At 43.7% G+C, this 25,454-nt stretch overlaps 3 protein-coding genes across 3 annotated transcripts; 1 reads left to right on the forward strand and 2 right to left on the reverse strand.

Moving 5' to 3' along the window:
• LOC126071766 (late cornified envelope protein 3C-like) lies at positions 1–288 on the reverse strand. The gene has a single exon (XM_049876007.1). It carries the CDS (start codon positions 286–288, stop codon positions 1–3), a length of 288 nt encoding a protein of 95 aa, XP_049731964.1.
• Positions 289–12,457: 12,169 nt separating this feature from the next.
• Positions 12,458–12,745, forward strand: LOC126071767 (late cornified envelope protein 3C-like). The gene has a single exon (XM_049876008.1). The coding sequence runs from the start codon at positions 12,458–12,460 to the stop codon at positions 12,743–12,745; it is 288 nt and encodes a 95-aa protein (XP_049731965.1).
• Positions 12,746–17,580: 4,835 nt separating this feature from the next.
• LOC126071768 (late cornified envelope protein 3C-like) lies at positions 17,581–17,868 on the reverse strand. Its single transcript, XM_049876009.1, has one exon. The coding sequence runs from the start codon at positions 17,866–17,868 to the stop codon at positions 17,581–17,583; it is 288 nt and encodes a 95-aa protein (XP_049731966.1).
• Between the last annotated feature and the right edge of the window lie 7,586 nt (positions 17,869–25,454).

A 25,454-nucleotide genomic window follows, 5' to 3' on the forward strand; every position in this document is an offset into this window, starting at 1 on the left:
TCAGCAGCAGCCCCCAGAGCTGTGGTCACAGCGGGAGCCCCCGGACTGCTGACCACTGCCATTGTCACTGCAGTCGGAGTTCTGGTGCTGGCACCGGTGGGACCTGCAGCGCCTGTGGTGGCTCAGGCAGCAGCCAGCCTCGGATCTGGGGCCATGGCAGCCCCCAGAGCTGAGGGCACAGCCAGAGGAGACTTTGGGTGAGCACTGTGCAGGGCTTTTCGGGGGGCACTTGGGTAAGGGGCACTTGGGAGGGGCCTGGCACTGCTGCTGGTTCTGCTGGCAGGACATCTTGACTGGAGTTGAATCACGCTGGACAAAACAAAAACAACTTGTCAGTTCAGAATCTACATTCCCATGTCCGTCTGTCATGATTTCCAAGACCCCTCTCTTCTAAGAACAGCTGCTTCTGTAATCAAGAACTGAAGGAGGGAAGGGAAGCTGATTTGGAGTGAGTTTGAGCATGTAAGATGCCTCCCACTTTGCTGTCCACCGGGAAAGGTGCTGTCAATCTAACCCAGGATCCACTTTTTTGTGTCTCCTTGGAAACTCTTAGGGAATGCACCTACTTGAGAAAAGCTTTCTGGAGACTGTGAAAGGACATGTGTGCACATGTGAGAACATGAATTAATGAGGATGGGAGGGAGCTTTGAGCTCTTGTGGTTTTTGCAGGTACAGAGTCCCTGTCTCATTCCCTATGGACCCCTTCCGCACCCTCACTTCCTCTGTTGCTGGCCTCCGTGGCCCTGTTTCTGCCGTTTCCACTCCAGACCTCTCTGTTTCCCTCCCCTCTGCTATGACTTGAACATTCTCAGCTGCAGTCATGTCCCCTGCTGGACACTCACTAGACACAGAGGAGGCAGGAGAAGCTGTTCCTGAGGAGGCTGTGGCTGAGGAGCCCAGGGCAGGAGCCCTTTTATCCTGTGCTGGTTTGTGATCCCCAGCCAGGGTATGCTGCTGCTTTTACAACCCGGGGAGGTGCCATAGTGGAGCACTCTCAGAAAGAGGACTTCCAGCCTTTTCTTGGGCCTTGCATAATGTCCAGCTTACTAGGTTGAACCAGGAAGCCCCACGACTGTCCACACATCCCACAGGGACCTACAGGGAGCCTTCCTTCCTTCTTCCTTCTTTTAGCTCACATGCCTTGACGTAAGTTCTCTCTCATGTGCTTTCTTGGAAACATGGATGACTGTGACAGAAGTTCTTGAGCTCATGGTCTAACAAGACAAACAAACATACAAATAAAAAATCATGAAACAGACCTCAAATGATCAAGGCAATGAAATGTGCACAAAGTCCCCAGGCAACCCCAAATATGACCTTCAGATGTAATCAACTACTGTCTCCCAAGCTCCTGGTATGAGATGTGTGGGTCAGGGATGGGGGGAATGGCACTGGAGTCTGTTTGGTGGAAGTGAGCCCCCTTGGATGGCCTCATGGGCTCTGGGTGTAGTATGGAGTTCCTGGGCTTGCAGGGGGCAGAGCCAAGATAGGTTTTGATGGACAAATAAAGTGTACATAGTTTAAACTGTCTTTGGTTGGCAGTTCAAGTCCACCAGCCACTCCTTGGAAACTCTATGGGGCAGTTCTACCTGCCCTATAGGGTCACTATGAGTTGGAATCAACTCGACAGCAGTGGGTTTGGTTTTTATGGCTTGTTTTGAGTGAATTCATCTAAACCAAAAAATGTTTGCCTATTTGGATTTATTATATTATCATACTATATTCAAATAAAATAAAAATTATAATTAGGACTACAAGGGTATTTTAATAATCCATATATAATTTAAATAATTGTGTTATTAAAGTGATACTATATCATGAACTTATATTTTTTTAAAGAATAATGTTCATGACCTATTGCTAACTGGTAAAAAGCAGAAGACAAAGCAGTACCAAAAGCCAGAACCAAACTCATTGCCATCAAGTTGATTCCAATTCATGGCAACCCCATGTGTTTAGAGTGGAACAGTGCTACATAGGGTTTTCAGCGGCTAATATTTTGGAGGTAGATTGTCAGGCTTTTCTTCTGAGGCAAGCCTGGGTGGACTCGAACTGCCGACTTTTTGGCTCGTTAGCTCAGTGATTAACTGCACCATCCAGGACCTCTTTTAGTTTAGTAGATGAGTGCAAACCATTGAGCACCCAAAGACTGATAAAGTATTAAAAAAAAAAAGTATTACACACAGTTAATTAAGTGATATTTTGAATGAGAAACACTTTCTAGCAAATATGTCTTATTCATTTATGAACATTAAAGCCTGTAGGACCAGCTTCTTTCCTTTAGGCAATTTCAATTCTCTCATTTCAGGTTAAAACTCATCTATATGGGTGCCTAGAGTTTCCCTGAGTTGTTTCAAGGAAACAGCAGTGAGGGAAGAACTTGTACTGAGTCTTAGGAGTGTTAGCTTAGGATGGTAAGTGGAGATGGCTAGGGACATTATATTCTCCTATCCCTGGAATGAGGTTTTTGACCCACCTGAGGTGATGCTGTCAATCTCAGCCTCATTTTCCTCACTTTATTGAGAGTACCACAACTAGATACTGAACTGGAAAGGAGAGAGTAAGAATGATGACAAAGCCACTGTTTATCATACCAGATTTGGTGGGACGATGAGGAGGGAGAGAACAGCAGAAAGCACATTTCTAATTTGGTCAACTTTACTGGACGTGGTAAACTGTAAGTAAAGTCACATGGATAGGGTTACTCTTCCTCCTGGTTTACCTGGGAAGTCTTAGGTTACAACTGTTGTCCCAGAGTAATTACTCAATAGTGTTGTGGTTTGGATGATAGTACAAGGAGAAGGGATCAGCCTAATGGAAGCGGTGCTGACATCAAATCTGCAGCCCCAGAAAGTCCAGCCTGACCTTGGTATATGATCAAGACGAAGACATTGCCCCACTGTCTTTTCTCCCAGAGACCCAAGATTGGGCCTGATTCTCCTCCTTCTTAACAGCCATTACCAGCTCTTCTTCCTGAATTCTTTCTCACTCATTCATCAATTCCCAAATTCCTACATTAAACAAACCATTGGTTGTGGGCCAGGCACCATGCTCAGCACAGGGGATACAGCCTTCATTGAATGAGACACAGCCTGTCAGAGAGGACAGTCTAGCAGAGAAAAACATCAAGTGATGACATCAACTGTGGTGCATGTTCCCAAAGGGAACAAGTAAGAACAAGGTCTAACATAATTTGGAGGTTCAGATCTCTCTGCAGAAGTGATTTTTTTTTTTCCTCCTTGACTTGCGGCTCAATAGAAGCAAGTACAAATGCTCTTTTTGGTTTATATAGATGCAACCCTGAGTCATTAAATCCTACAGGGTAGAATATAACTGCCCCATAGGGTTTCTAAGTAGTGGCTGATGGATTCGAACTGTTGGCCTTTTGCTTAGCAGCCTATCTCTTAATTGTACAACCATTAGGCAACAAAAATGGAAGAGTAACCTCAAGCACAATGGTTGGACAAGTTCCAAAGTTTCTGGCAGACTCTCAGTGGAGAGTTTTCCCTGTCCTCCTTGAAATCTAAGTGGACTTCTGTCTGCCTTCCTCCTGGCCCTGGCCTTGTCTTATTGTCTTAGGGGTCCCTGCTTTAGTCCTGGAGATGGAACTCACTAACTTTACAAGTTAGTATAAAAAGGAGTTCAGTGAGGAGCTCTCCCTTCCTAGCCCCTCATATATCTCTTCAGAGAATTATGGAACAAGGCTCGCTATTGTAGAACAAACCCTACTATTATCTCCGCAGTATGAAAGTAGAAGGCTAAGAATTTCGGGAAAAATTGTCCACAGAGGACGATTTTTCTAGAAGAACAGCACTGTAATTTCCTCACTTACATCTCCATGGATGCTTCCCAAATCAGAGACCAAATCAGAGGTTTTAGGTTTAAGTTGTTCTGCTCAAGAGAGATGCCCACTGGGTGAGACTGTAGATTTTACCACTGAAGTTTAAGAGGGTGTCTAAAGAGGTAAGACATGGGGTGTGTCTCCCATGTCAGGGAACTCTGCTGTGAGGATGCCCCTTACAGGCCTGGATGGATAAATTCACCTCATAAGAGAACACTCATTTGGGATCTATCACACAGAGGCCTCTAGAAGACTACTGAGGGTTCAGAGGTTAAGCAGGGAAAGTCTTCTCCTTTCTCTCCTCCTCCTTCCCAGGACTTAAGATATCAGAAGAGACAGAAAGACCTAGAAAAAGGATATAGAGGAGGTAAAGGAGAAGAGAAATATCTATGTCCCTTCCCACTTAAGTCCCTTAGAGGAAACCTACTCAACATTGAGGGGAAGAAGAAGGTTTAAGACTGAAATTTCAAACTGAAGTAAATTGGACTGGACTGTATTTATTATCCATAAAAATGACTGCATTAGGAATCTGCCTGATATGTCAACAAAATGCAGGAAAGAGAGACTCAACACAGCACAATGGAAGGCACAAAAGAGTGGAGGGAGTAAAGTCAGGGCCTGGCTGTGGACAAATATAATGGGAGGAAGAGAAAGAGATGGAAGGAGATAGTGGGCAGGGACCATGAGTGTGGCGTTTTGGGGTTGTTGGTTTCTAAAATGACTATGAGGAATTTCTGCTAAAGATTGATATAAAAAAAATTTTTTTTTGTTGTTTCTACCGTTGGATTTGTATATTTTCTGATGAAGCTCAGTGCTGAGTCTACTTACTTGTTGAGTGAGGTTACCTGTCCTTGGGAGAATTTTCCTTCTTGCAGAGAGGCCTGAAGGGAAAACGAAACAAGAGAGGTGATGGGGCAGCGTTGGTTGCTCATCCTGTATGCTTGCTTGTGCTTGTGCCCTATGATTAGAATGATGAAGGTCTAGAACTGATGGACTAATTTCACGGGAGACCTGGTGAGATTCTGACAAAGGATTAGAGACAGAGGCCAACAGAACTGCACAAGAGCCGCGTTTTGGAAGCAGGCTGTTAGGGCCTGAGTGCCAAAATGTGACATTGAATGGGGGAGAGGCCATTCCTGCCACCATTACTTGCAACTAGCTTTGTTTCATTGTGACCTGCATGAGCTGTGGCTCTAAAAGCTCCCAAAACTGAACGTCTGGGACATATTGGCCCTATCCCAGTGGCAATGTCTCAGTGGAGAGAGGAGGTGCGTAACTCCTATGAGCAGGCGGGACATTGAGGATGTGAGATGGAGGAGGAGAGGGAGAACTGGGTGAACTGTGAGGTGATGAGAGCTGTCAGACTGGCTTCTATGACCATGTGGCACATTCCTTTGAGATTCCCAGAAATTACTTGGAGATGCATTGTGACTATTTGGGCCCTTGGTCATTTCCAACTACTGTGATTTAGGCAAATATATTTATCATAAACTCATCTTTTACTCACAAGCTGAAAAGACCAGCACATATTAAGATTACATATTACAAGAGGTACTCATAATTTGTAAAAATGTGACTTTTTGTCCCTTACAGGCTAGCAATTCTAAGGAAACCCTTGGAGTAGTTGAGACATGTCTGTATTTACATTAGACGGAAGGAAATAAAAACATTTAATCCTCTCAATAGTGCAGAAAAAAAGCATTTGACAAAATTTCAACTTTAATGATAGAAATTCTCAGCAAAAAAGGAATCAAAGGGAATCTCATCAACCTGTTAAAGAGTAGCTACAAAAAACAAAACAAAACCAACAAACAACAAAAGCCCTACAGCTAGTATCATATTTAGTAATGACAGGCTGAATGCTTTCCCCCTAAGATTAAGAAGGCTGCAAGGGTAAACATATGGAAAAGAATATAGAGTCCAAAAATAGACCCAAACATATAAAATCAATTGATTTTCAACATCGGTAGAAAGACAATTGAATGGAGAAATGATAGCCTTTTGAAAAAATAGCACCAAAACAATTGGATATCCATATGCAAAAAACAAACAAACAAAACCCTAAAAGCCAAATCTTTACTCATTCTTAGTACCATATACAAACATTAATTCAATAAGGATAATAGGTGAAAAAGGAGCCCTGCCAGCACAATGTTTAAGTGCTCAGCTGTTAACTGAAAGGTTGGTGGTTCGAACACACCTAGTGGCTACTGGGAGCAGGACCTGGCAATCTGCTTACTTAAAGATTACAGCCAAGAAGACTCTATGGGGCAGTTCTACCCTGTTACATGGGATTGCTGTAAGTTGAAGTCAACTCGATGGCACCTAACAACAACAATAATTAAAATGTAAAACTATAAAAATTCTAGAAGAAAACATAGGAGAAAATCTTTGTGACTTTGATTTAGGCAAAAATTTCTTAGATCTGATGAAAAAGGCACAATTCAAAAAGAAGTCTTGATAAACTGGACTTCAGAATTAAAAACTTTTGCTCCTTGAAAGGCACTGTTAAGAAAAGGCAAAGACAATTCACGGACTGGGGGAAAATATTTATAAAACATCAATAGAGGATTTATGTCCTGACTATATAAAGATCTTTCAAAAATCAACAATAAAGAAACAAATAACTGGATTTAAAAATGGGCAAAAGAGTTGAGCAGACATGTCAACAAAGAAGATATTTGGATGGCATATATGCACATGGAAAGACATTCAGCATCCTTAGTCAGTAGGGGAATGCAAATTAAAACCAAAATAAGATGACACTACACTCCTATTAGAATGACTAAAATAAAAAGTAGCTAACAATACAGGACTGTAAAGGATGAAGAGCAATGACCTCTTGGTCATTGCTGGTCTTATATGGTACTAAGAATGGTACAGCCATTTTGGAAAACAGTAGAAAGCAATTTCTTGAAAAATGAAGCATACGCTTACCATTTGCCCCAGAAAGCATATTCCTAGGTATTTAGCTAAGAGAAATAAAATTTTTGTTCACCGAAAAACCTGTAAGGGAATGTTTATAGTGGTTTTATTCTTAATTGTCCCAAACTGGAAGCAACCCAAATGTTCTTCAGCTGGTGAATGGATAAACAAACTGGTACATCTATACAATGGAATGCTTCTCAGCGATAAAAAAGAATTGTACTACTGATTCATAAGACAACATCGAATGAATCTCAAATGCATTATTCTATGTGAATGGAGCCAGAATTTAAATGCTACACACGATTCCAATATATGACATTCTGAAAGGGCAAAATTATGAGGACATACAACAGATCAGTAGTTGCCAAGGACTAGTATGTAGGGAAAGGTTGGCTATATAAGGGCACAAGGGAATATTTTGAGATGATTGAGTGTTCTATATCTTGATTGTACTCGTTTTTACACAAAAGTACAGATTTGTAACAGCTCATAGAATTGTATACTTAAGTGGGTGAATTTTTTTGTATGTAAATTATATCTCAAGAAATATGACTTAAAAAAATTAAAAAATAATACTTTTTAGGAATACACATAAATATGGTACAAATATGCAAAAGGAAGCAAAGAAAAATACATTCAGGCTCATGGTTACATCAGATGGGGCAGTCAAGGACATGGGATGAGGGGTGCGTTTAATTTACTATAAAAATTCTCATTTTCATTTGGGTGGTAGATTTTTGTGTTTGTTATTTAAATGCTTTATGGATAAATAGATAAATGAACAAAGAGGGCCTTGCATGGACCAATGAAGAGCATATATTATGAACCAAGGATTATTGTTAACCCAAATCTGAGCTCCTGAAATCCAATAATAAACTAAATGACAAACTCTAGGAATAATTATATTCAAATGAGAGCACAGGGAGATATTTTTGTGCTTGCTCATCTCTCTTCCCCAAGAACGACTCAGCTGCTTTTATAAAATCATGTCATATGTTGCAAAGGAGAAGGTTTGGCCCTGGTTTACTTGTTTGTTCAGTTATTACTAATATGTTTCGGTCAAAAGGCTCGCTAAATCTCAGATAGTCACCTCCTATGCCAGCGCTGATACCCTGCAATTTATTAGGTCATTGTGTCCTCATTTTAGGCCAGCCAGGTAAGTTTCTGTCTTCACTCTGTTATCCTGGGATCCTCAGGTTGTCAGGGCTACTAAGAAATTCTCACAGTGTGCACTGTTTGGAGTCACTTCATGCTCTGGGAGAAATAACAGGACCACAGTCTGAAGTATCTCCTTCTGTCATCTCAGGCTCAGTTCAGATAAGGAAAGGGTGGGCTGTGAGGTGGTGGTGGTGGTGGGGGGGCTCCATAAGGGAGGTGTGAAATTAAGAAGCTCCATTTCAAGCAAGAAGGTCCCTAAGTGGTGCAAACGGTTTACACTCGTCTACTAAACTGAGCGTTGGTGGTTTGAACATACCCAGTGACTGCAGGAAAAAGACCTGGCTATCGGCTTCTGTTAAGATTACAACCTAGAAAACCCTGTGAAGTTCTCCTCTGTAACATGTTGACTTGCTGGCAATGTTTTTGTTTATTTATTTCAAGGAGAAAAAAAATAGGAGTATCAGGATACGGACAAATCTAAGACAGGAACTAAGGGATGGGGCAGTTGTAAGTTTGCTTTTAATTCATGAGGAACTGGGACCACTCCTGCTGACAGGTTCTGAAAATGTTTTGAATCGTACTGACTGTGGAACACACTTCAAACCCAAAGTGTTGCCCCATAGTATCTCAAATCACACACCTTCAGGATTAAAAATGGCCTCTATACTGATTCCTGGAAAACCAGAGTACATGGAAAAATTGTTTGCTTCTGCATCTAGGCTTGAATCCTCAGACAAAGCTAGTCCTCCTCCTAACCCACTTGTAACACCAAATCTTACACTAGGGCTCAGCCATCACAAACGTCAGTACTTTCTAGTATTTATCTTCTTGCTAGGTTGTAAGATCCTTGGAGACTGCTCCTCTTGTTCGCTGCTGAAATCCAAGCTGTGGAAGTTACTTAATGCCCTCACTGGTAGTCAGCTTGTCCTTCTTAAATGAAGGATTGTGGGAATGAATGACTCAAGTGAGAATAAACTCCAGGGAATAGGGCATAGTAAGTTTCTCCCTTGCTTCGTTCTTGGCAGTTAGGGAGGAGAGGGGCTCAGATCAAACCCTGGGCCAGTGGAGAAAAACCATGGATTGGTGTCCTCAGTGAGGGTCATGGATCGGGGCCAGGGTAATGCCAGCAGAGTGCCTAGAATTCCGGGAGGGGCCCTTTGGTAGGCTGAATAAAGCCCCCAAAATATCCAGGTCCTAATCCCTGGAAACTGTGAATGTTACCTTACATGAGAAAAGGGTCTTTGTAGATGCGATTAAATCAAGAATATTAAGATGAGAAGATTATCCTGGATTATCCAGGTAGGCCCTAAATGCAATCATAAGAGGAAAGCAAAGGGTGATTTGTCTACAAAGGGGAAGATGATGTGAAAACACAGCAGAGAGAGATTTGAAGGTGCGGTGCTATTGGCCTTGGCGATGGAGGAACGGGCCATGATCCTAGGAGTACAACAATGTAGTTCTAGAAGCTGGAAAAGACAAGGACACAGATTCTTCCTAGAGCTTCCAGAAGGGGTGTGGCCCTGTCTATACCTTTGTTGAGGCCCGGTTGAAACCCATTTTGGACTTCTGACCTCCAGAGCTGCAAGAGAAGAAGCATGTGTTGTTTTAAGCCTGCAGGTATGTGATAACTTGTTACAGCAGCCATAAGAAACTAATACAGCCCTCTTTTACTCAGGTGGCCCCATCCCGTCTGCCATTCTCTAAAGCCTGACACTAGTGACAAAGCTGTGCTTTCCTCTACTCTCTTCAGCCCCACCATCCAGTTTGGCATGAAAGAAATGATCTTTATACCCTTTGTGGGGCAATAACTAGAATGAGGTAAGGGGCCTCCCAGTAAAGCAGTTAGGCTGGAATTGAAAATACACCGGGGGGGGGGGGGGGGCAGGGGGCGGGAACCAGGACTTAATTTGAAGACAAAGACAGGCTATGGAAGTCTGCCCCACCTTTCCTCTGTCCAACCTCAGGCACCCTGTTCTCTGAGTCCCAGGACAATTCACGTACTTGGAATCACTGACTTAAAATCAGTAAATTGTAGATTGGAGTTGATAAAATAGATACTGTAGCCCTTAATATTAATTTAATGTCTAAGAACAGGTAGTCACACTTAAAGGCTTACAACAAATCAGAAACATTCATTATAATCAAGCTTTATTTAATTTCATTTGAATATGTGACTATTAAAGCCCTTTAATTTTTGGTAAATACAATGATATATATTTTATTATCATATTAGTGATAAAGTTCAGTGAGAAATACATCTGTAACATCACAACTAAATCCAATGGGAAAATAGTATCAAAGTACGTAATTTAGTTTACCTTAGCTTCTACTACATTTCTGTTTGTCATACTGTGGTGGCTTATATGTTGCTGTAATGCTGGAAGGTATACTACTGGTATTTCAAATACTAGCAGGTTCACCCATGGTGGATAGGTTTCAGGGGTGCTTCCAGACTAAAGACAGACTAGGAAGAAAGGCCTGGTGATCTACTTCCAAAAATTAGCATATAAAAAACTTATGGGTCACAACAGAATTTTCTCCAACTTGCTTGCTTTGGACGTGTCATCAGCAGAGACAATTGCTGGAGGAAAACATCATGTTTAGTGGAGTAGACAGCCCGTGAGGGTGAGGGAGACCCTCGGTGAGATGGATTGGCCTCAATGATAGACTTGAACATGAGCTGATTGTGAAATGACACAGGACCAGGCTACATTTCATTCTGTTGTACATAAGGTTGCCATGAGTTGGCATTGACTTGATGGAGGCTATCTATCTAAACCCTGGCTTTATGAAAACCAAAAAAAAAAAAAAACCAAACCCAGTGCCATCAAGTTGATTCCGACTTATAGTGACCCTATAGGACAGAGTAGAACTGCCCCGTAGAGTTTCCAGATTTGAACTGCCGACATCTTGGTTAGCAGCCATAGCACTTAACCACTATGCTACCAGGGTTTCCTTAGCTTTATGAGGTCTAGATAATCAATGAAGCACACATACCATCACCACCGTCAACATCACAATTATAAAAAATATTATTTTTATTATCTTACAAAATAATTATCATCACTCCTTTGCATAATTCTTCCTAAAAATTTTCAAACACATGAACCACTTTCTTCTATCAACTTCCACAGTCTTAGAATCAATAGCACACATCCCAGAGGCAGGTAGATGTGGACACACTTGATTATTAATTAAAAGAATAATATTAATAATGAATCTTGTCGCCTCTAGAACTGTAAATCCCTTCTTCACTCTAACTCGTCTCTTGATCCTCATGCTGCCACGTGGGAACCATGAGGTCTTCTTAGAAGCCTCTCTGTCCTGGCCAGGGACTGACTCCAAACATCCTTCACTTATCCTGCACATCGATTCTGACAGACCAAGGACCTTGTTTACCCGTCACCCTCAGAAAACATCTGGACACTCCATCATAGTCTGGGGACCTGCAGTGCAATGGGGCCTGACCCCCAGAGCCTGGGGTCTTAGGGTTGAGTTCTTTGCAAACATTTCTGTGATAGCACTTATCTCAACAGATCAATTATATTTGTTTATCTGAGTGATTGTTCAGCTAGGCTGTGAGCTTCTCGGGAAGAAAGGTACCGTATCCATCTCTGTATTACTGCCGTTGAATAAAGTGCGAGGGACAGAGCCTGTGTGAAGACATGGAAGCCAAATGAATGAATAAAGAGGCAGGGGTAGGTCTCCAGCAGACCCGAATGGGAAGTCACAAGGATATTCTGGTTCCACCTTATTAGAGCTTTAGGTATGTGCCCAGGAGAACACTTGAGACAGGTAGCTGGGAGTGTGTGACACTGTCATCCTCCCCCCAGTTGTGAAAGCAGCAGCATACCTGGGCTTTGCATCACAAACTACCAGCACGGCATAAAAGGGCTCCTGCCCTGGACTCCTCATCCACAGCCTCCAGGAACAGCCTTCTTCTGCCTCCTCTGCACCCGGTGAGTGTCTGGAAGGGGCCAGAACCTCAGCTGGGAGCATTTGGGGAAGATAAGCCCAGATCTGAAATGGACGTATCAGGAGAAGGCCCATAGGGTGCAGCAATAAGGCAGGCGATGGTGAGGAAAGAGCTTCCTGGCACGTGTTAGGCGCAGTGGTTAAGGGGTCGGCTGCTAAACAAAAGGTCGGCAGTTTGAATCCACCAGCCGCTCCTTGGAAACCGTATGGGACAGTTCTACTCTGTCCTTTAAAGTCTCTATGAGTTGGAATCGACTCCACGGCAAGGGGTTTCCTATGAGTTGCAAGAGCCCCAGGAGCTCAGGGTTCTTCCCATTTTGTTCTGAGCACGTCGTCAGGGATGCACAGGGATCCATCTGACATCCTTGAGGAGCTTCATCCAGTTGCACGTGTCCTTTCCACGTGCCCACTTCTGTCCCACAGATCCTGGTTGAGAAAGCAGCTCGATCCTGGGGAGCGAGTGTTTGACAAAACCCACAAGGGAGGAGACACTGGCCTAAAGCTTCTGCGCTCATTTGTCTGTTTTACTTTTTCCAGGGTGAAACTTCCGCCGAGATGTCCTGCCAGCAGAACCAGCAGCAGTACCAGGCCCCTCCCAAGTGCCGCTCACCCAAGTGCCCCCCGAAGAGCCCCGCACAGTGCTTGCCCAAAGTCTCCTCCGGCTGTGCCCTGACCTCCGGGGGCTGCCATGGCCCCAGCTCTGAGACTGGCTGCTGCCTGAGCCACCACAGGCACCACAGGTCCCACAGATGCCGGCGCCGGAGCTCCAACTGCAGTGATGATGGCAGTGGTCAGCAGTCCGGGGGCTCCCACTGTGGCCACAGCTCTGGGGGCTGCTGCTGACCTGGTCTCCTGAAAGTGATTTTAGAGAAAACAAGGATCCAGAATGCCAAGGAAACCTCTGCATCAAGACACCCTAATCTCCTTTCGGGACTTAGCAGCTGAATCCTCCTTGGGGGAAGGCTGAACTCTCCCCAGAAGACTCCTTCCATGTATTTTCCAGGAGCCCATGGGCTTCTCCTCCTCTGTACCTGATGGTGTTTGTTACCACCTGTGTCTGATTAGTAGAAAAATAAAACCTCTTCTCAATACCACCTGACTCTCACTGTTGTTTTACTTTGTCCCACCCAAGCCAGTCCAGCAAGTCTCCCCTCCTTTAGCTCCTGAGGGTCCAGCAGGCCCAGTACCAGGGGTGAATCCTGGCTTGGGATTGGAACACTGATAGGTCAAGTTTTCCTCCACTCATAGGGACTGTGGGAGCTTTGAGTGTGGGCGGGTAGGAGGAAAGGAGACAAGACACTCTAGCAAAAGCCCTGACTTAGGTAATATGGTGGGAGGGAATATGAAAAATTCAGTCAGAATATGAAAAGCTTCTATATCATCAAACTTGGGCTGCAGGAAGGGACAGGGTGGTGCAGAGAATCTTCAAATAGAGAGTTAAGAGACCAGGGAGAATGGAGAGAAAGGTATGGAGGTGGAGAGAAAGGTATGGAGGTGGAGAGAAAGGTCTAAGGGGGGAAGAGCTGGTCAACCTACAAATAGTGGACTTTAGAGAGAGGTGAGCTGGAAAGTTGGCAAATTCTGAAGAAATTGGAATTGAAGGTTTTCCGTGAGAGAACGTGTGAGGGGGTGTTCAGCAGATGAGAGGCTCTGAACTATGAGAAAACTGATAAGCAAAAGGACATAAGAAATGTCTTAGGAGGTTGCACATTGGATACCTGCACATTTCTTTCAAGAGATCTGAAATGGAATGGAACTCATTTTCATTCTCTTTGGGCAGTTGAATGTTACTTCTTGAACTCAACGATAATAAAGAAATGCTCTACAGCTACAACAGGGTCTTAGTTGGGGAGTTCCTATCCTCCATTTGTAACAAATGGGCAATATTGACCTATTCTAGAAAGCAAGGTGATCATTTGTGGTGTTAACCAAGAGTGCTATGTCACTTGGAAAATGGTATTTTTGGAATAATGGTGCAGAGGAGCAGGGGTCTGTCAGACCCAAGTCTTGATGATTCTTGAAATACCCTCAATGAAAGATTAAAAGACATAACAGCTGTGGCTAGAGTCAGAGTTGAAATTTTCGAGAGAAATCAGAGTTTGGGCATGGACATTCTAGGCAGAGGACAAAACCTGCATGATACTTTGGGAATTCAACCGAATGAAATGTTTTCATTTATTTACTTATTAAGACCTTGGGAAGTGGCAAGGTAAACTATAAATTAGTTTCATTCCAGTCCTCATGGACACATAATTTCTTAAGAAACTGGAATAAAAAGTGTCAAAATGAACCCTGATGAGGGTTCCTTTTAATCATTTTAACTGGGCCAGACACCATAAGACAACATCTAGGCTTATGCGCTATACTTAGAAGCCATTTTGCCGGTCAATGAGCTCACCCAACGCCCTCAAGCAATACTAGGGACAACATCAGAACACCTCACCCTTGTTATAGAACAGGGAATTGATAGCCAAAGGAGGTGACTTAAGTCCCATGGACTTCCCACACACTGATATAATAACAGGTATCATGTCAGCTCATAATGATTTGATTACTTGTCAGTCTTCCCCGCTACACTGTAAACTTCTTGAGGATGGGAACCATATCTTACACATTTTTGAATCCCCTGCGTTTAACACATGCCTGAAACGAAGGGTACACTCAATTCATGCTGTTTGAATGAAAAAATGAATGAAAACTTATGAACAACTGGGATTCAAAAGTTATGATGCTCAGGGCCGGAAATGTGGGCAATTCAGGGACTTTCTCGCTCTTTTTTTCAGAATAATCTCTGGGCATCTACTGAGGGAATGCTGAAGGCTTGGGGCTGGAGAGTTTGAAGAGTTGTTACTATGATTATAACCTGTCACCAACACCACTCTCCACAGCCCAACTGCTTCTAAAACTGCTACCTGACTATAAATCAAAGTAAGAAGAGAGAAATTTTGGGGGGTTGGTCAGCAATCCCCTTGAGCCAGGTCATCCCTGCTCAAGGCCCTTTCTGTTTCCTTGTTGCCCTTGTTGTTGTTGTTTGTTTCTGTGGAGTTGATTCCAACTCATGGCGACCTCATGTGTACAGAGTAGAATAGTTCCATAGGGTTTTCAAAGCTGTGACCTTTCAAAAGCAAATTGCCAGGCTTGTCTTCTGAAGCATCTCTGGGTGGGTTCAGACTGCCAACATTTTGGCTAGTAGTCTAGTACTTAACCATTTGCACCACCCAGGGACTCCTTTGTTGCCCATGGGTTACCTAAATGGTGGGCTCAGGGCCATAGGGGCAGAGTCTGTGAAAAGATGGTGGGAGGCAAGAGGGCAGGATATGCACACACACATATGTGTGTGTGTGTATATATATATATATATATACACACACATATATACATATATATAGAAAACATTGAAGGATCTGAACTGGTCCGTGAAGCTAATTCTCTTTGCTTTCCAGCGCTCTATGTTGTCCCACAAATCATGCCCCTGTCTCTTGCCTTGTGAAATTATAAAGGTTCTCCACTCGAGCATCATCTGACTATGGGTGGTTGCATTTTCCTCATTCCATTCTCCCTTCCCATTGCAGGCAGCCTGGGGGTTTTCTTTTCTTTACTTCCCAGAAAACAGCCCTTCATGAGATACAGAAGCCTGGACAAGACCAGAGGAGAGACAGGAAATAGGTGTTCTTCCACTTGAAGGGCATCTCTGGAAACTCAGTTGGGTGAGAGGTCCAGAATTGTCAGGGAAAGGCTTCGTGTGTTTTGACACTGGTGTCATCAGAGCTCTTCAGTCACTGGGCATTTTTGCTGCCCTAGGAGTGATATAGCCCCCTTCTGCCAACCCTTCAATGTCCTCTCAGGTGGTACAATATTTGCAAAGCTTCTGTAAATGTCTCTGTCTCAGCACCTCCACATTTCTCCTCAGAATTATTGCCCTGTCTGGAGGATCCAAAAGACATATTTTTACAGAGTGTGAACTTCTTTTTCCTGTCATCGGTGACCTACGTGATGGCTGGCCCCTTAGCTAAGAGTATGAGATGAGGCAGTACCAAATTTCAATGCATAAATCATAATAGCTCAAAACCCTCCTCCCACCCAAATCATCTACTGAGTACCTCCCCGAATTTTCTGGGAGTATCCAAGAGACATGTGATTACAACCAGACTATCAGTTGTCATCACCAAACAGTATCTACTCAGTGGACACTGAGTAACTTATATCCTCCATGTCTACCTCCCTCAGAGCAGCTGAAAGAAGCCCTTTGGGAGAAGCCCCGTATCTGTTTTGGGCTGTGACTCCCAAGGCTCCCAGAATGGCACTGGTTCCATGTAGAGGGGGGAGAACTGCTTTCTCCTCACACTGTGCCATCCTTGGGGCCCAAACCTGTTCTGATTATGCCCAGTCTCTTGTGAAAGGTTCTGTCAGCTCCAGGCTCTCACCTATAATCTCACTAAGTCTCACTAAGCAGCTCTACTGGCTTCAGGACTTTATTGCTCCAATCATGAGGGTCGAGGACACAACAGGTGGCAAGAAGAGCTTAAGAATACCTTTTCCCTTTAGTGTCCCTCTCTTGCCCCAGCCTTCTCTGTAACAAGGAAACCTGTTCCAAGCACAGAAATTCCAAGACAACTGGCTGGTGTGGAACAAATCTCAGTATCATGCTTCGTTCAGAAAAAATACAAATCTACCGCAGAGGCCTGTATGAATAATGTCATTCTTTGTTGGAGGATTTTATGAAGGGGCAGCACAGAGTTTGCATGGCAGCATGTCCTATCTAGCTATCCATAGCCCCCAAATGCCATATTCATGCCACTTCCCTTGTCCCCAAATCTGTCACCCTGAGCTGTCCCCCATTTTCTCCTCTCCTGAGCGAGGCTTCTCATCTGTTATACTCTCCCATTGACCCATGCTCACCACCCTGTGTCTTCCTTCTGGCAGCCCACACTCTCGTGAACCCCTCAGTTAGAGGACTATCCCAACCTGTTCTCTCCCCCTGTATCTCATTTTCAAATTCTTCACCTTTTATGCTCTACAACGTCTCTGTCTTGGTTCTTCATGGCATGATTGACTTAATATTCTCCTCCTCCATCCTCTTTGGTCTTGGTCTTCTTTGCCCATTTTCTGATTCTCTGATGCTCTGCCACTCTCACCCCTGTCATTCAGTTGGGGAGCTCAGAACTACTTTTCATGGTCTTAGAGCAAACCCATGAACAGAGACTGGGGATTTCAGTGTCAGATCATACTTTGCTTCATTTCACACAGGAAAACTCAGGACTTTCACTAATTCATCCCCATAGATACTACTCCCTAACTACCCCCACTCCGATGTGCAAACCCCTGAGAGGCCTCTTGTGAGTTGAGTGGGTTATGACCTGAAACCTTCTGTTCCTGAGATAGGATTCTGGCCCCGAGGTTGGGCAGTGCTGCCCTGTGCTGCCTTGCATAAGTCAAAGAAATGGACGTGTTAGGCAAAGGTTGCAGTGAGAAAGAAAAGCTTCTTTTATTTTTTTACAGGGACATAAAGAAGGAGAGGCAGAAGCATTGGGCTCCTCCTGGAAGCATTCAGACCTGTCCAGGAGGAAAGACAGGGGGCAGGAACAAGGAAGGGGAAGGGTACATTAGGCCTGACTGGTTCTGGGCACTTGAAAATTTTCTTTTTTTCAAATATTTTTTGCTTTAATCTCATGCCCAGGTCAACAGCAGCCCCCAGAGCTGTGGCCACAGTGGGAGCCCCCGGACTGCTGACCACTGCCATCATCACTGCAGTTGGAGCTCCGGCGCCGGCATCGGTGGGACCTGCGGCGCCGGTGGTGCCTCAGGCAGCAGCCAGTCTCAGAGCTGGGGCCATGGCAGCCCCCGGAGGTCAGGGCACAGCCGGAGGAGACTTTGGGCAAGCACTGTGCGGGGCTCTTCGGGGGGCACTTGGGTGAGGGGCACTTGGGAGGGGCCTGGTACTGCTGCTGGTTCTGCTGGCAGGACATCTCAGCGAGAAGGCAATGGTCCTGGACAAAACAAAATATGTGTCAATGCAGAGGCTTCGGACCAGTGTATCCTCATTTCACTGTCTTACTTATAGATCCCATTGACCTAGACCAGTTGCCCCTTCAGCCAAGATCTGGGGAAGGGAAATGGAAACTGATTTGGGGTTATATTGGCCTGATGAGTGGTCCTTCCTCTCTCTCTTCTGCTGGGAAAGAAGACTGACAGGCTTGTATGTGAGCCTCCAGGAATACCTCACATCTGTCACACAGGCCCAACGCGAATAGCGCCCCTATCATTAATCAGTGCATAAAACACACAATGGTCAACATGACTTTCCAGGGCCTCTTGCCTCTCTAAATTCCTGTGAGGAGGGTAAAGATCACCGAAGGTGTGAGGAAGGAATGAGGACATCTCTGGGAACATGCCCATGAAGAGAAAGGCCAGGATGCTGCAGTCAGCTGCATCACAGAAACCTGACGTGGCTCATGGACCCCTTCCTCACAGTCCTGCCCTTTGCCCCCTCCTCATTTGCTGCCCACCATGGGCCTTTTTTTACCACCTCCCTCCTGTCTTCCTGCCCCCTCTCCTGAAGCATGGACAAGTCTGCTCAGGTCCTCATCTCTGCTGGAAACTCACCTGGATTCTGTGGAGGCAGGAGAAGGCTCTTGGTGAGGTGATTGTGGACTGAGAAACCCAGGACCGGAGCCCTTTTATCCTGAGCTGTGTTTTGTGATACACAGCTGAAGTATGTGTCCCCTTTCCCAACCCAGGTAGTGGATGACAGCACCACACACTCCCAGGATCAGGCTTCCAGCATTTTCCTAGGCCAGTATTTTGACGAATGACAAAAGGGAAGCAGGAAACCTTGATGACTGTCCAATTACCCAGGCTCAGGACTACCAGACTGTCATCCCACTTTTATTTACTCATTCAGCTCACATGCCCTGAACTCAGGCTACATCATTTTTGGGCACTGGTAATATGGAGACGAATAGAACACGTTTCTGCCCTTGAGTGCCTCGCAGCCTCTCAGACAGACAGATGGGCAAGGAACCAGAAAGTATGATCCTATGTGAGGCCACTGACTTGGGTAACAATCCCTCACTGCTTTGAAGATCCTTCACTGGGGACCATGTAATCGGCTCCTGTTTTAGGGGTGTTGTCTGACCTGAAGTCACTGGACCATGGAAGTGAGATGTACATGTTAAGGAATGAAAGAATAGAGCTGGAACCATGTTTTGAGAGGCAGAGCCTTAAGTGAACCTCATGGCACCTGGAATGCAGCATGCAGTTACTGGGTAGGAGAATGGTGGAGCCAAGTTAGGTCTTGATGGAGGAGCAGACATAAAAATGTGATTTCCATCTGTGGGAGTAACAGACATCACAACTAACGGAAAACAAAGGGCATCTGTTTGTGGCTGTCTGTGGAATATATGTGGCTGACTAATATTACATATTATAGCAATAATAAATGATGATTTAGTGTAATTTGTTGATAATCATGAGGTTTTGTTTATTGAATAACCTTGATGATGCCTGAGGTTTACACATGGCAAATTCATGTAAACAGAATATTTTTTTTCTTTTGGATTTAATTGTAACATTAGCAATAAATTCATCATTGAATTAATCTCTAATAATATAATAAAATATAACCTCCAAACAATAATTACTGCCATGTTTTCTAAAAAACAAAACAAAACAAACTTTTTTTACTATATGTTCCAAAGAAAATAATCACAAGTAAGATGGTATTATTTCTAATAATTGTGAATTTAAATTATATTGTAATTTTAAATTAAACATTATTTTAATCAGAATACACAAAAGCCTGCATGATCAAATACTTGTTCATTGGCCCAAAATGCATTGCAAGAAGGTATCATTTCTCCTTCTTCACCTCTGCCTGTTTCTGTACTTTAAACAATTGTTATACCTTGAGTTCTTTCAAGAAATATGTAGAATTAGGAAGGAGGGAATGGGAATTCTGGTTGGAGAGCAGGTGAAAGTCTGAGACAAGCATGCATGTTCTCAGTAACATGCTCCTGTCTGCAGAATGAGGTCCCCAAGGATGCTATATGTTCTGATTTAGCCTCAAAGCTAGGCTGGGAGTGACATTGCACGTATATTATCAACAGCCCCCCCCCCATGGAGCTGCTGTAGTAAAAAGAGACAATTACAAAGGATAAACATGAACACTTATGAAACACCAGACTGGGTGGTGTGGCTGAGGAAAGAAGAAAGCAGAAGAAAATGCAGCTCTATTCAAACTGGCTGTGATGGTTAATTTTACATGTTGACTAGGCTATGGTGCCCAGTTGTTTGGTCAAACGTCTAGATGTTGCTGTGAAGGTATTTTGTAGATGTGATTAACATTTACAATAAATTGACTTTAAGTAAAGGAGATTACCTTTGATGATGTGGATGGGCCTCATCCAATCAGTCGAAGGTCTTAAGACCAAAAACTAAGGTTTCCCAGAGATGAAGAAATTCTGCTTCAGGACTGTAACATAGAAATCCTGCCTCAGTTTCCAGTTGGCCACCAGCCCCCAGAACCGTGTGGGTCAGTTCCTTAAAATGAATCCCTTTATGTGTGTGCATGTGTGTGTGTGTGTATTTACTGGTTTTGTTTCTCTGGAGAACTCTGACTGATACACCAACTTTGCTGGTGGAGAGAATGGCAGACGGAGGGGTCAGCCTGAGAACAGTGGTGCTATCAGAGAACTCTGGGCCTCCTGCCAATTCAACTCTGGCCTCTTGTGTGTGTCCCTGGAAGAAGCCCCTGTCTTACTCTCATAAGCCTGGGATTTGGCCTGAGTTATCACCTGCATTCCCTTCTGGAGTTCTTTCTCATTCATTCATTCCTATATTTCTTTTTAGAAAAAAAAAAAATTTTGTTGGGCATCAGCTATAGGTTAGACACTCAACGTCAAGGATCCAGCAGTGAAGACAATTTTTTGTCCTCAGAGAGCTTAGGAGCTAGCAAATGGGACAAGCATCAAAACACCAGAGTGGTAAGAATTACCACAAGGAAAATTCAGCTGTTTTAGGGGGTTCCTAAAATAGTCTGGTTAGGTACTTTCTTTCATCCTCTGTGGTTTTCAGGAACAAGCACAGAAGCTATTTTCAGTCAAAAATTACACAGTCCTGGTCAAGAATGAGGCCTAACACAAATTGCAAAATTGAGCAAGAGCCAAAGGATCAAAACATTCAGAGACACTCGGTGGAGTTGTTCTTGCGAAATGCAAATAGACTTCTGTGTGACTTCCCCAGATTCTATCCTTGACTGTATGTGTTGATGTTTTCAGGCTGATTGTCTCCCATCCTTTTGTTCTGAAGAAGGTGAGTCATAGTTCTTACCTTACAGCCCATCCTTTCTATCATCAGAGTCAGGGATTGACAAGCAGGACCGACATCCTGTGCTGACAAAAGAGTGAATCACCAACTTGTCACTTGTCCCAAGGAATGAGGGCAATTCCACATGGAGTTGTTGTTGTTAGTTGCTGTCAAGTCGTTTCCGGCTCATAGCTACCCTATGCACAACAGAAAAATACACTGCCCAGTCGTGTGCCATTCTCACAATCATTGTTATGTTTGAGCCTGTTATTGCAGCCACTGTGTCAATCCATCTTGTCCACGGTCTTCCTCTTTTTTGCTGAAACTCAGACTTACCAATCATGATATCCTTCCCCAGGGACTGGTCCCTCCTAATAACATGTTCAAAGCATATGAGATGAAGTCTCAGTATCCTCGCTTCCAAGGAGCACTCTGGTTGTACTTCTTCCAAGACAGACTTGTTCATTCTTCTGGCAGCCCACGGTATATTCAATATTCTTTGCCAACACCATAATTCGAAAGCATTAATTCTTCTTCAGCCTTCCTTATTCATTATCCAGCTTTTGCATGCATATGAGGGGATTGAAAATACCACTACTGGGGCCAGGCGCACCTTAGTCCTCAAAGTAACATCCTTGCTTTTCAACCCTTTAAAGAGGTGTTTTGCAGCAGATTTGCCCAATGCAATGTGTTGTTTGAATTCTTGACTGCTGCTTCCATGGGTGTTGATTGTGGATCCAAGTAAAATGAAATCCTTGACAGCTTCAATCTTCTCTCCATTCATTTTGATGTTGGTCATTTGTCCAGTTGTGAGGATTTTTGTTTTCTTTATGTTGCGGTGTAATTCATACTGAAGACTGTATTCTTTGATCTTCATCAGTAAGTGCTTAATGTCCTCTTTATTTTCAGCAAGCAAGGTTGTGTCATCTGCATATCAAAGGTTTTTAATAAGTCTTCCACCAATTCCGATGCCGAGTTCTTCTTCATATAGTCCAGATACTCGTTGTATTTGCTCAGCATACAGATTAAATAAGTACAGTGAGAGGATACAACCCTGATGCACAACTTTCCATATTTTGAACCATTCGGTATCTTCTTGTTTTGTTTGAACAACTGCCTCTTGGTTTAAGTACAGATTCTTCATCAGCACAATTAAGTGTTCTGGAATTTCCATTCTTCAAAATGTCATCTATAATTTGTTATGATCCACATAGTCAAATGCCTTTGCATAGACAGAATACCCGAGGATGGATCCATAGTAGTCCTGCTACTCGGGGGTCCTAGTGAGGACTGGATTCAGTTTATCTGATTGGACTTTTGGAATAGTTCATCATCTGTTTATGCTGCCTGGCCTAACAGGAACTGGCAATGCAGCATCACAGGCTTAATCCTGAGAAGTGCACTTTGACCAAGCTGTTTCAGTAATAACCTAACCAACCAACAAACAACCACACGTACAAACACAATTGAAATACTTCTTCCTTAACAAATCATAGTCTCTTCCCAATCCAAGTCTTTCCCATCACCACAACCATCTGTATCCTATGAAATGCAGCTAAGTCATTTATAGGGAGAATGGGATAAGGAACCTGAAAATTCTGCCTCAGCTTCCAATTTGATTATGTTTTTCCCTGGGTTCTTTAATTACCCCCTTTGTTTATATAAGGAGCCCTGGTGGCACAGTGGAGCCCTGGTGGTGCAATGGTTAAGAGGTTGTCTGCTAATCAAAAGGTTGGCAGTTTGAATCCAGTAGCTGCTCCTTGGAAACCCTAGGCGACAGTTCTACTGTTTTCTATAGGGTCACTATGAGTTGGAACTGACCCAAAGGCAATAGGTTTGGTTTGGTTTTGGTGGTGCAGTGATTAAGCAGTACAGCTGCTAACAAAAGGTTCACAGTTGACATAGACTGCAACGGGTTTGTTTTCAGCCTTGTTATATAAAGCACTGGCCTATTTCTGCAGAAAATTTTTCTGATCAAATCCAGCTCTAATAAGATTTTAAAGACACATGTATTGTTTTATAAGACTTTGACTATATTCCCCAAACTGTGGACAATAGGAGCCAAAATGCTTCTCCTTCTAAAGAGAAAAGATATAGACATAGTCCGGTAGGATTCACTGTGCAGTAGCAGAACTGATCCTATCACCATCATTGCCCTAACCCCTACACATTCCAGCCTATAAACATGGGAAACGAGGAATATGAGAAAAAGTGTCAAATACTAGGTCACCATCTTAGGGAAAAAGTCTAGGACATTTTGCTTCTCTTGGGCAAAAGGAGTAGGGTGCCTGCCTGTGAAGGGGCTCTAAAAGTGGAGTGTCTATAAGAAACAGACATGATCATTTCAATCCTTGCTTAGGCTGTGGACTTGCATATTTTCTCTGCACTTACTATGTTGAGGGAAAAGGGATGGGGGAGAGTAGGGCAGAGAAAGTGGTCAGCATGAACTTGGCCTACATGCTTACCATTTCATGGGGAAAATCCCCAAACCAAATCAGTTGCCATCAAATCAAGTGTGACCCCATGTGTTGCAAAGTAGAACTGCACTCCATAGAGTTTTCAAGGTTATGACCTATTGGAAGCAGATTGTCAGGCCTTTCTTACAAGATGATTCTGGGTGGATTCAAATTGTCAACCTATCAGTTTATGCCATCCAAAGACTCCTTTCCTGGGGCAAGAGGTAGGATTTTCCTATGGACCAGCTGGACACTGGAGAGGTGGCCAGGCTTGAGCTGTCCTGCCAGTGCTCTGCTCAGCAGAGTTGTCTGTGGGCAAAGGAATGCCAACAATAATGGACCAGTGGAACTGGGGGCTTATTTGAGGTAGTCAAAACAGAATCTATGCCACTGTGCTACTGAGAGATCCTTGAAGGTCAAATATCTCCCCAGAGAAAGTCAACAATAGCGGGAGGAATTCGACGGAAAGGACAGTTAATAGATGCTTCGCTCTGTTTCCTCCGCTGCCACACTTATCTGCCCTTAGATATTTTGGATGACAAAGATCTGGCCAGCACTGGGGGAAGAAGAGGATTTAAGATTAAAGTTTTTTTTTATTTTTATTTATTTTAATAATTTTTATTGAGCTTTAAGTGAACGTTTGCAAATCAAGTCAGTCTGTCACATATAAGCTTATATACACTTTACTCCATACTCCCACTTACTCTCCACCTAATGAGTCAACCCTTCCAGTCTCTCCTTTCGTGACAATTTTGCCAGTTTCTAACCCTCTCTACCCTCCTATCTCCCCTCCAGACAGGAGATGCCAAAACAGTCTCAAGTGTCCACCTGATACAAGTAGCTCACTCTTCATCAGCATTTCTCTTCTACCCATTGTCCAGTCCTTTCCATGTCTGATGAGTTGTCTTTGGGAATGGTTCCTGTCCTGGGCCAACAGAAAGTTTGGGGACCATGACGGCAGGGATTCCTCTAGTCTCAGTCAGACCATTAAGTCTGGTCTTTCTATGAGAATTTGGGGTCTGCATCCCACTGATCTCCTGCTCCCTCAGGGGTTCTCCGTTGTGCTCCCTGTCAGGGCAGTCTATCGGTTGTGGCTGGGCACCATCTAGTTCTTCTGATCTCAGGATGATGTAAGTCTCTGGTTCATGTGGCCCTTTCTGTTTCTTGGGTTCATAGTTATCGTGTGACCTTGGTGTTCTTCATTCTCCTTTGATCCAGGTGGGTTGAGACCAACTGATGCATCTTAGATGGCTGCTTGTTAGCATTTAAGACCCCAGACGCCACATTTCAAAGTGGGATGCAGAATGTTTTCATAATAGAATTATTTTGCCAATTGACTTAGAAGTCCCCTTAAGCTATAGTCCCCAAACCCCCGCCCTTGCTCTGCCGACCTTTGAAGCATTCAGTTTATCCCAGAAACTACTTTGGTTTTGGTCCAGTCCAGGTGAGCTGACCTTTCGTGTATTGAGTATTGTCCTTTCCTTCACCTAAAGTAGTTCTTATCTACTAACTAATCAGTAAATAACCCTCTCCCACTCTCCCTCCCTCCCTCATCCCCTCGTAACCACAAAAGCATGTGTTCTTGTCAGTTTATACTATTTCTCAAAATCTTATAATAATGGTCTTATACAATATTTGTCCTTATGCCTCTGACTAATTTCACTCAGCATAATGCCTTCCAGGTTCCTCCATGTCATGAAATGTTTCACAGATTTGTCACTGTTCTTTATCGATGCTTAGTATTCCATTGTGTGAATATACCACAATTTATTTAACCATTCGTCCATTGATGG

This window comes from Elephas maximus, chromosome 3, assembly GCF_024166365.1.
Source record: "Elephas maximus indicus isolate mEleMax1 chromosome 3, mEleMax1 primary haplotype, whole genome shotgun sequence".
Classification (NCBI taxonomy): Eukaryota; Metazoa; Chordata; class Mammalia; order Proboscidea; family Elephantidae; genus Elephas; species Elephas maximus.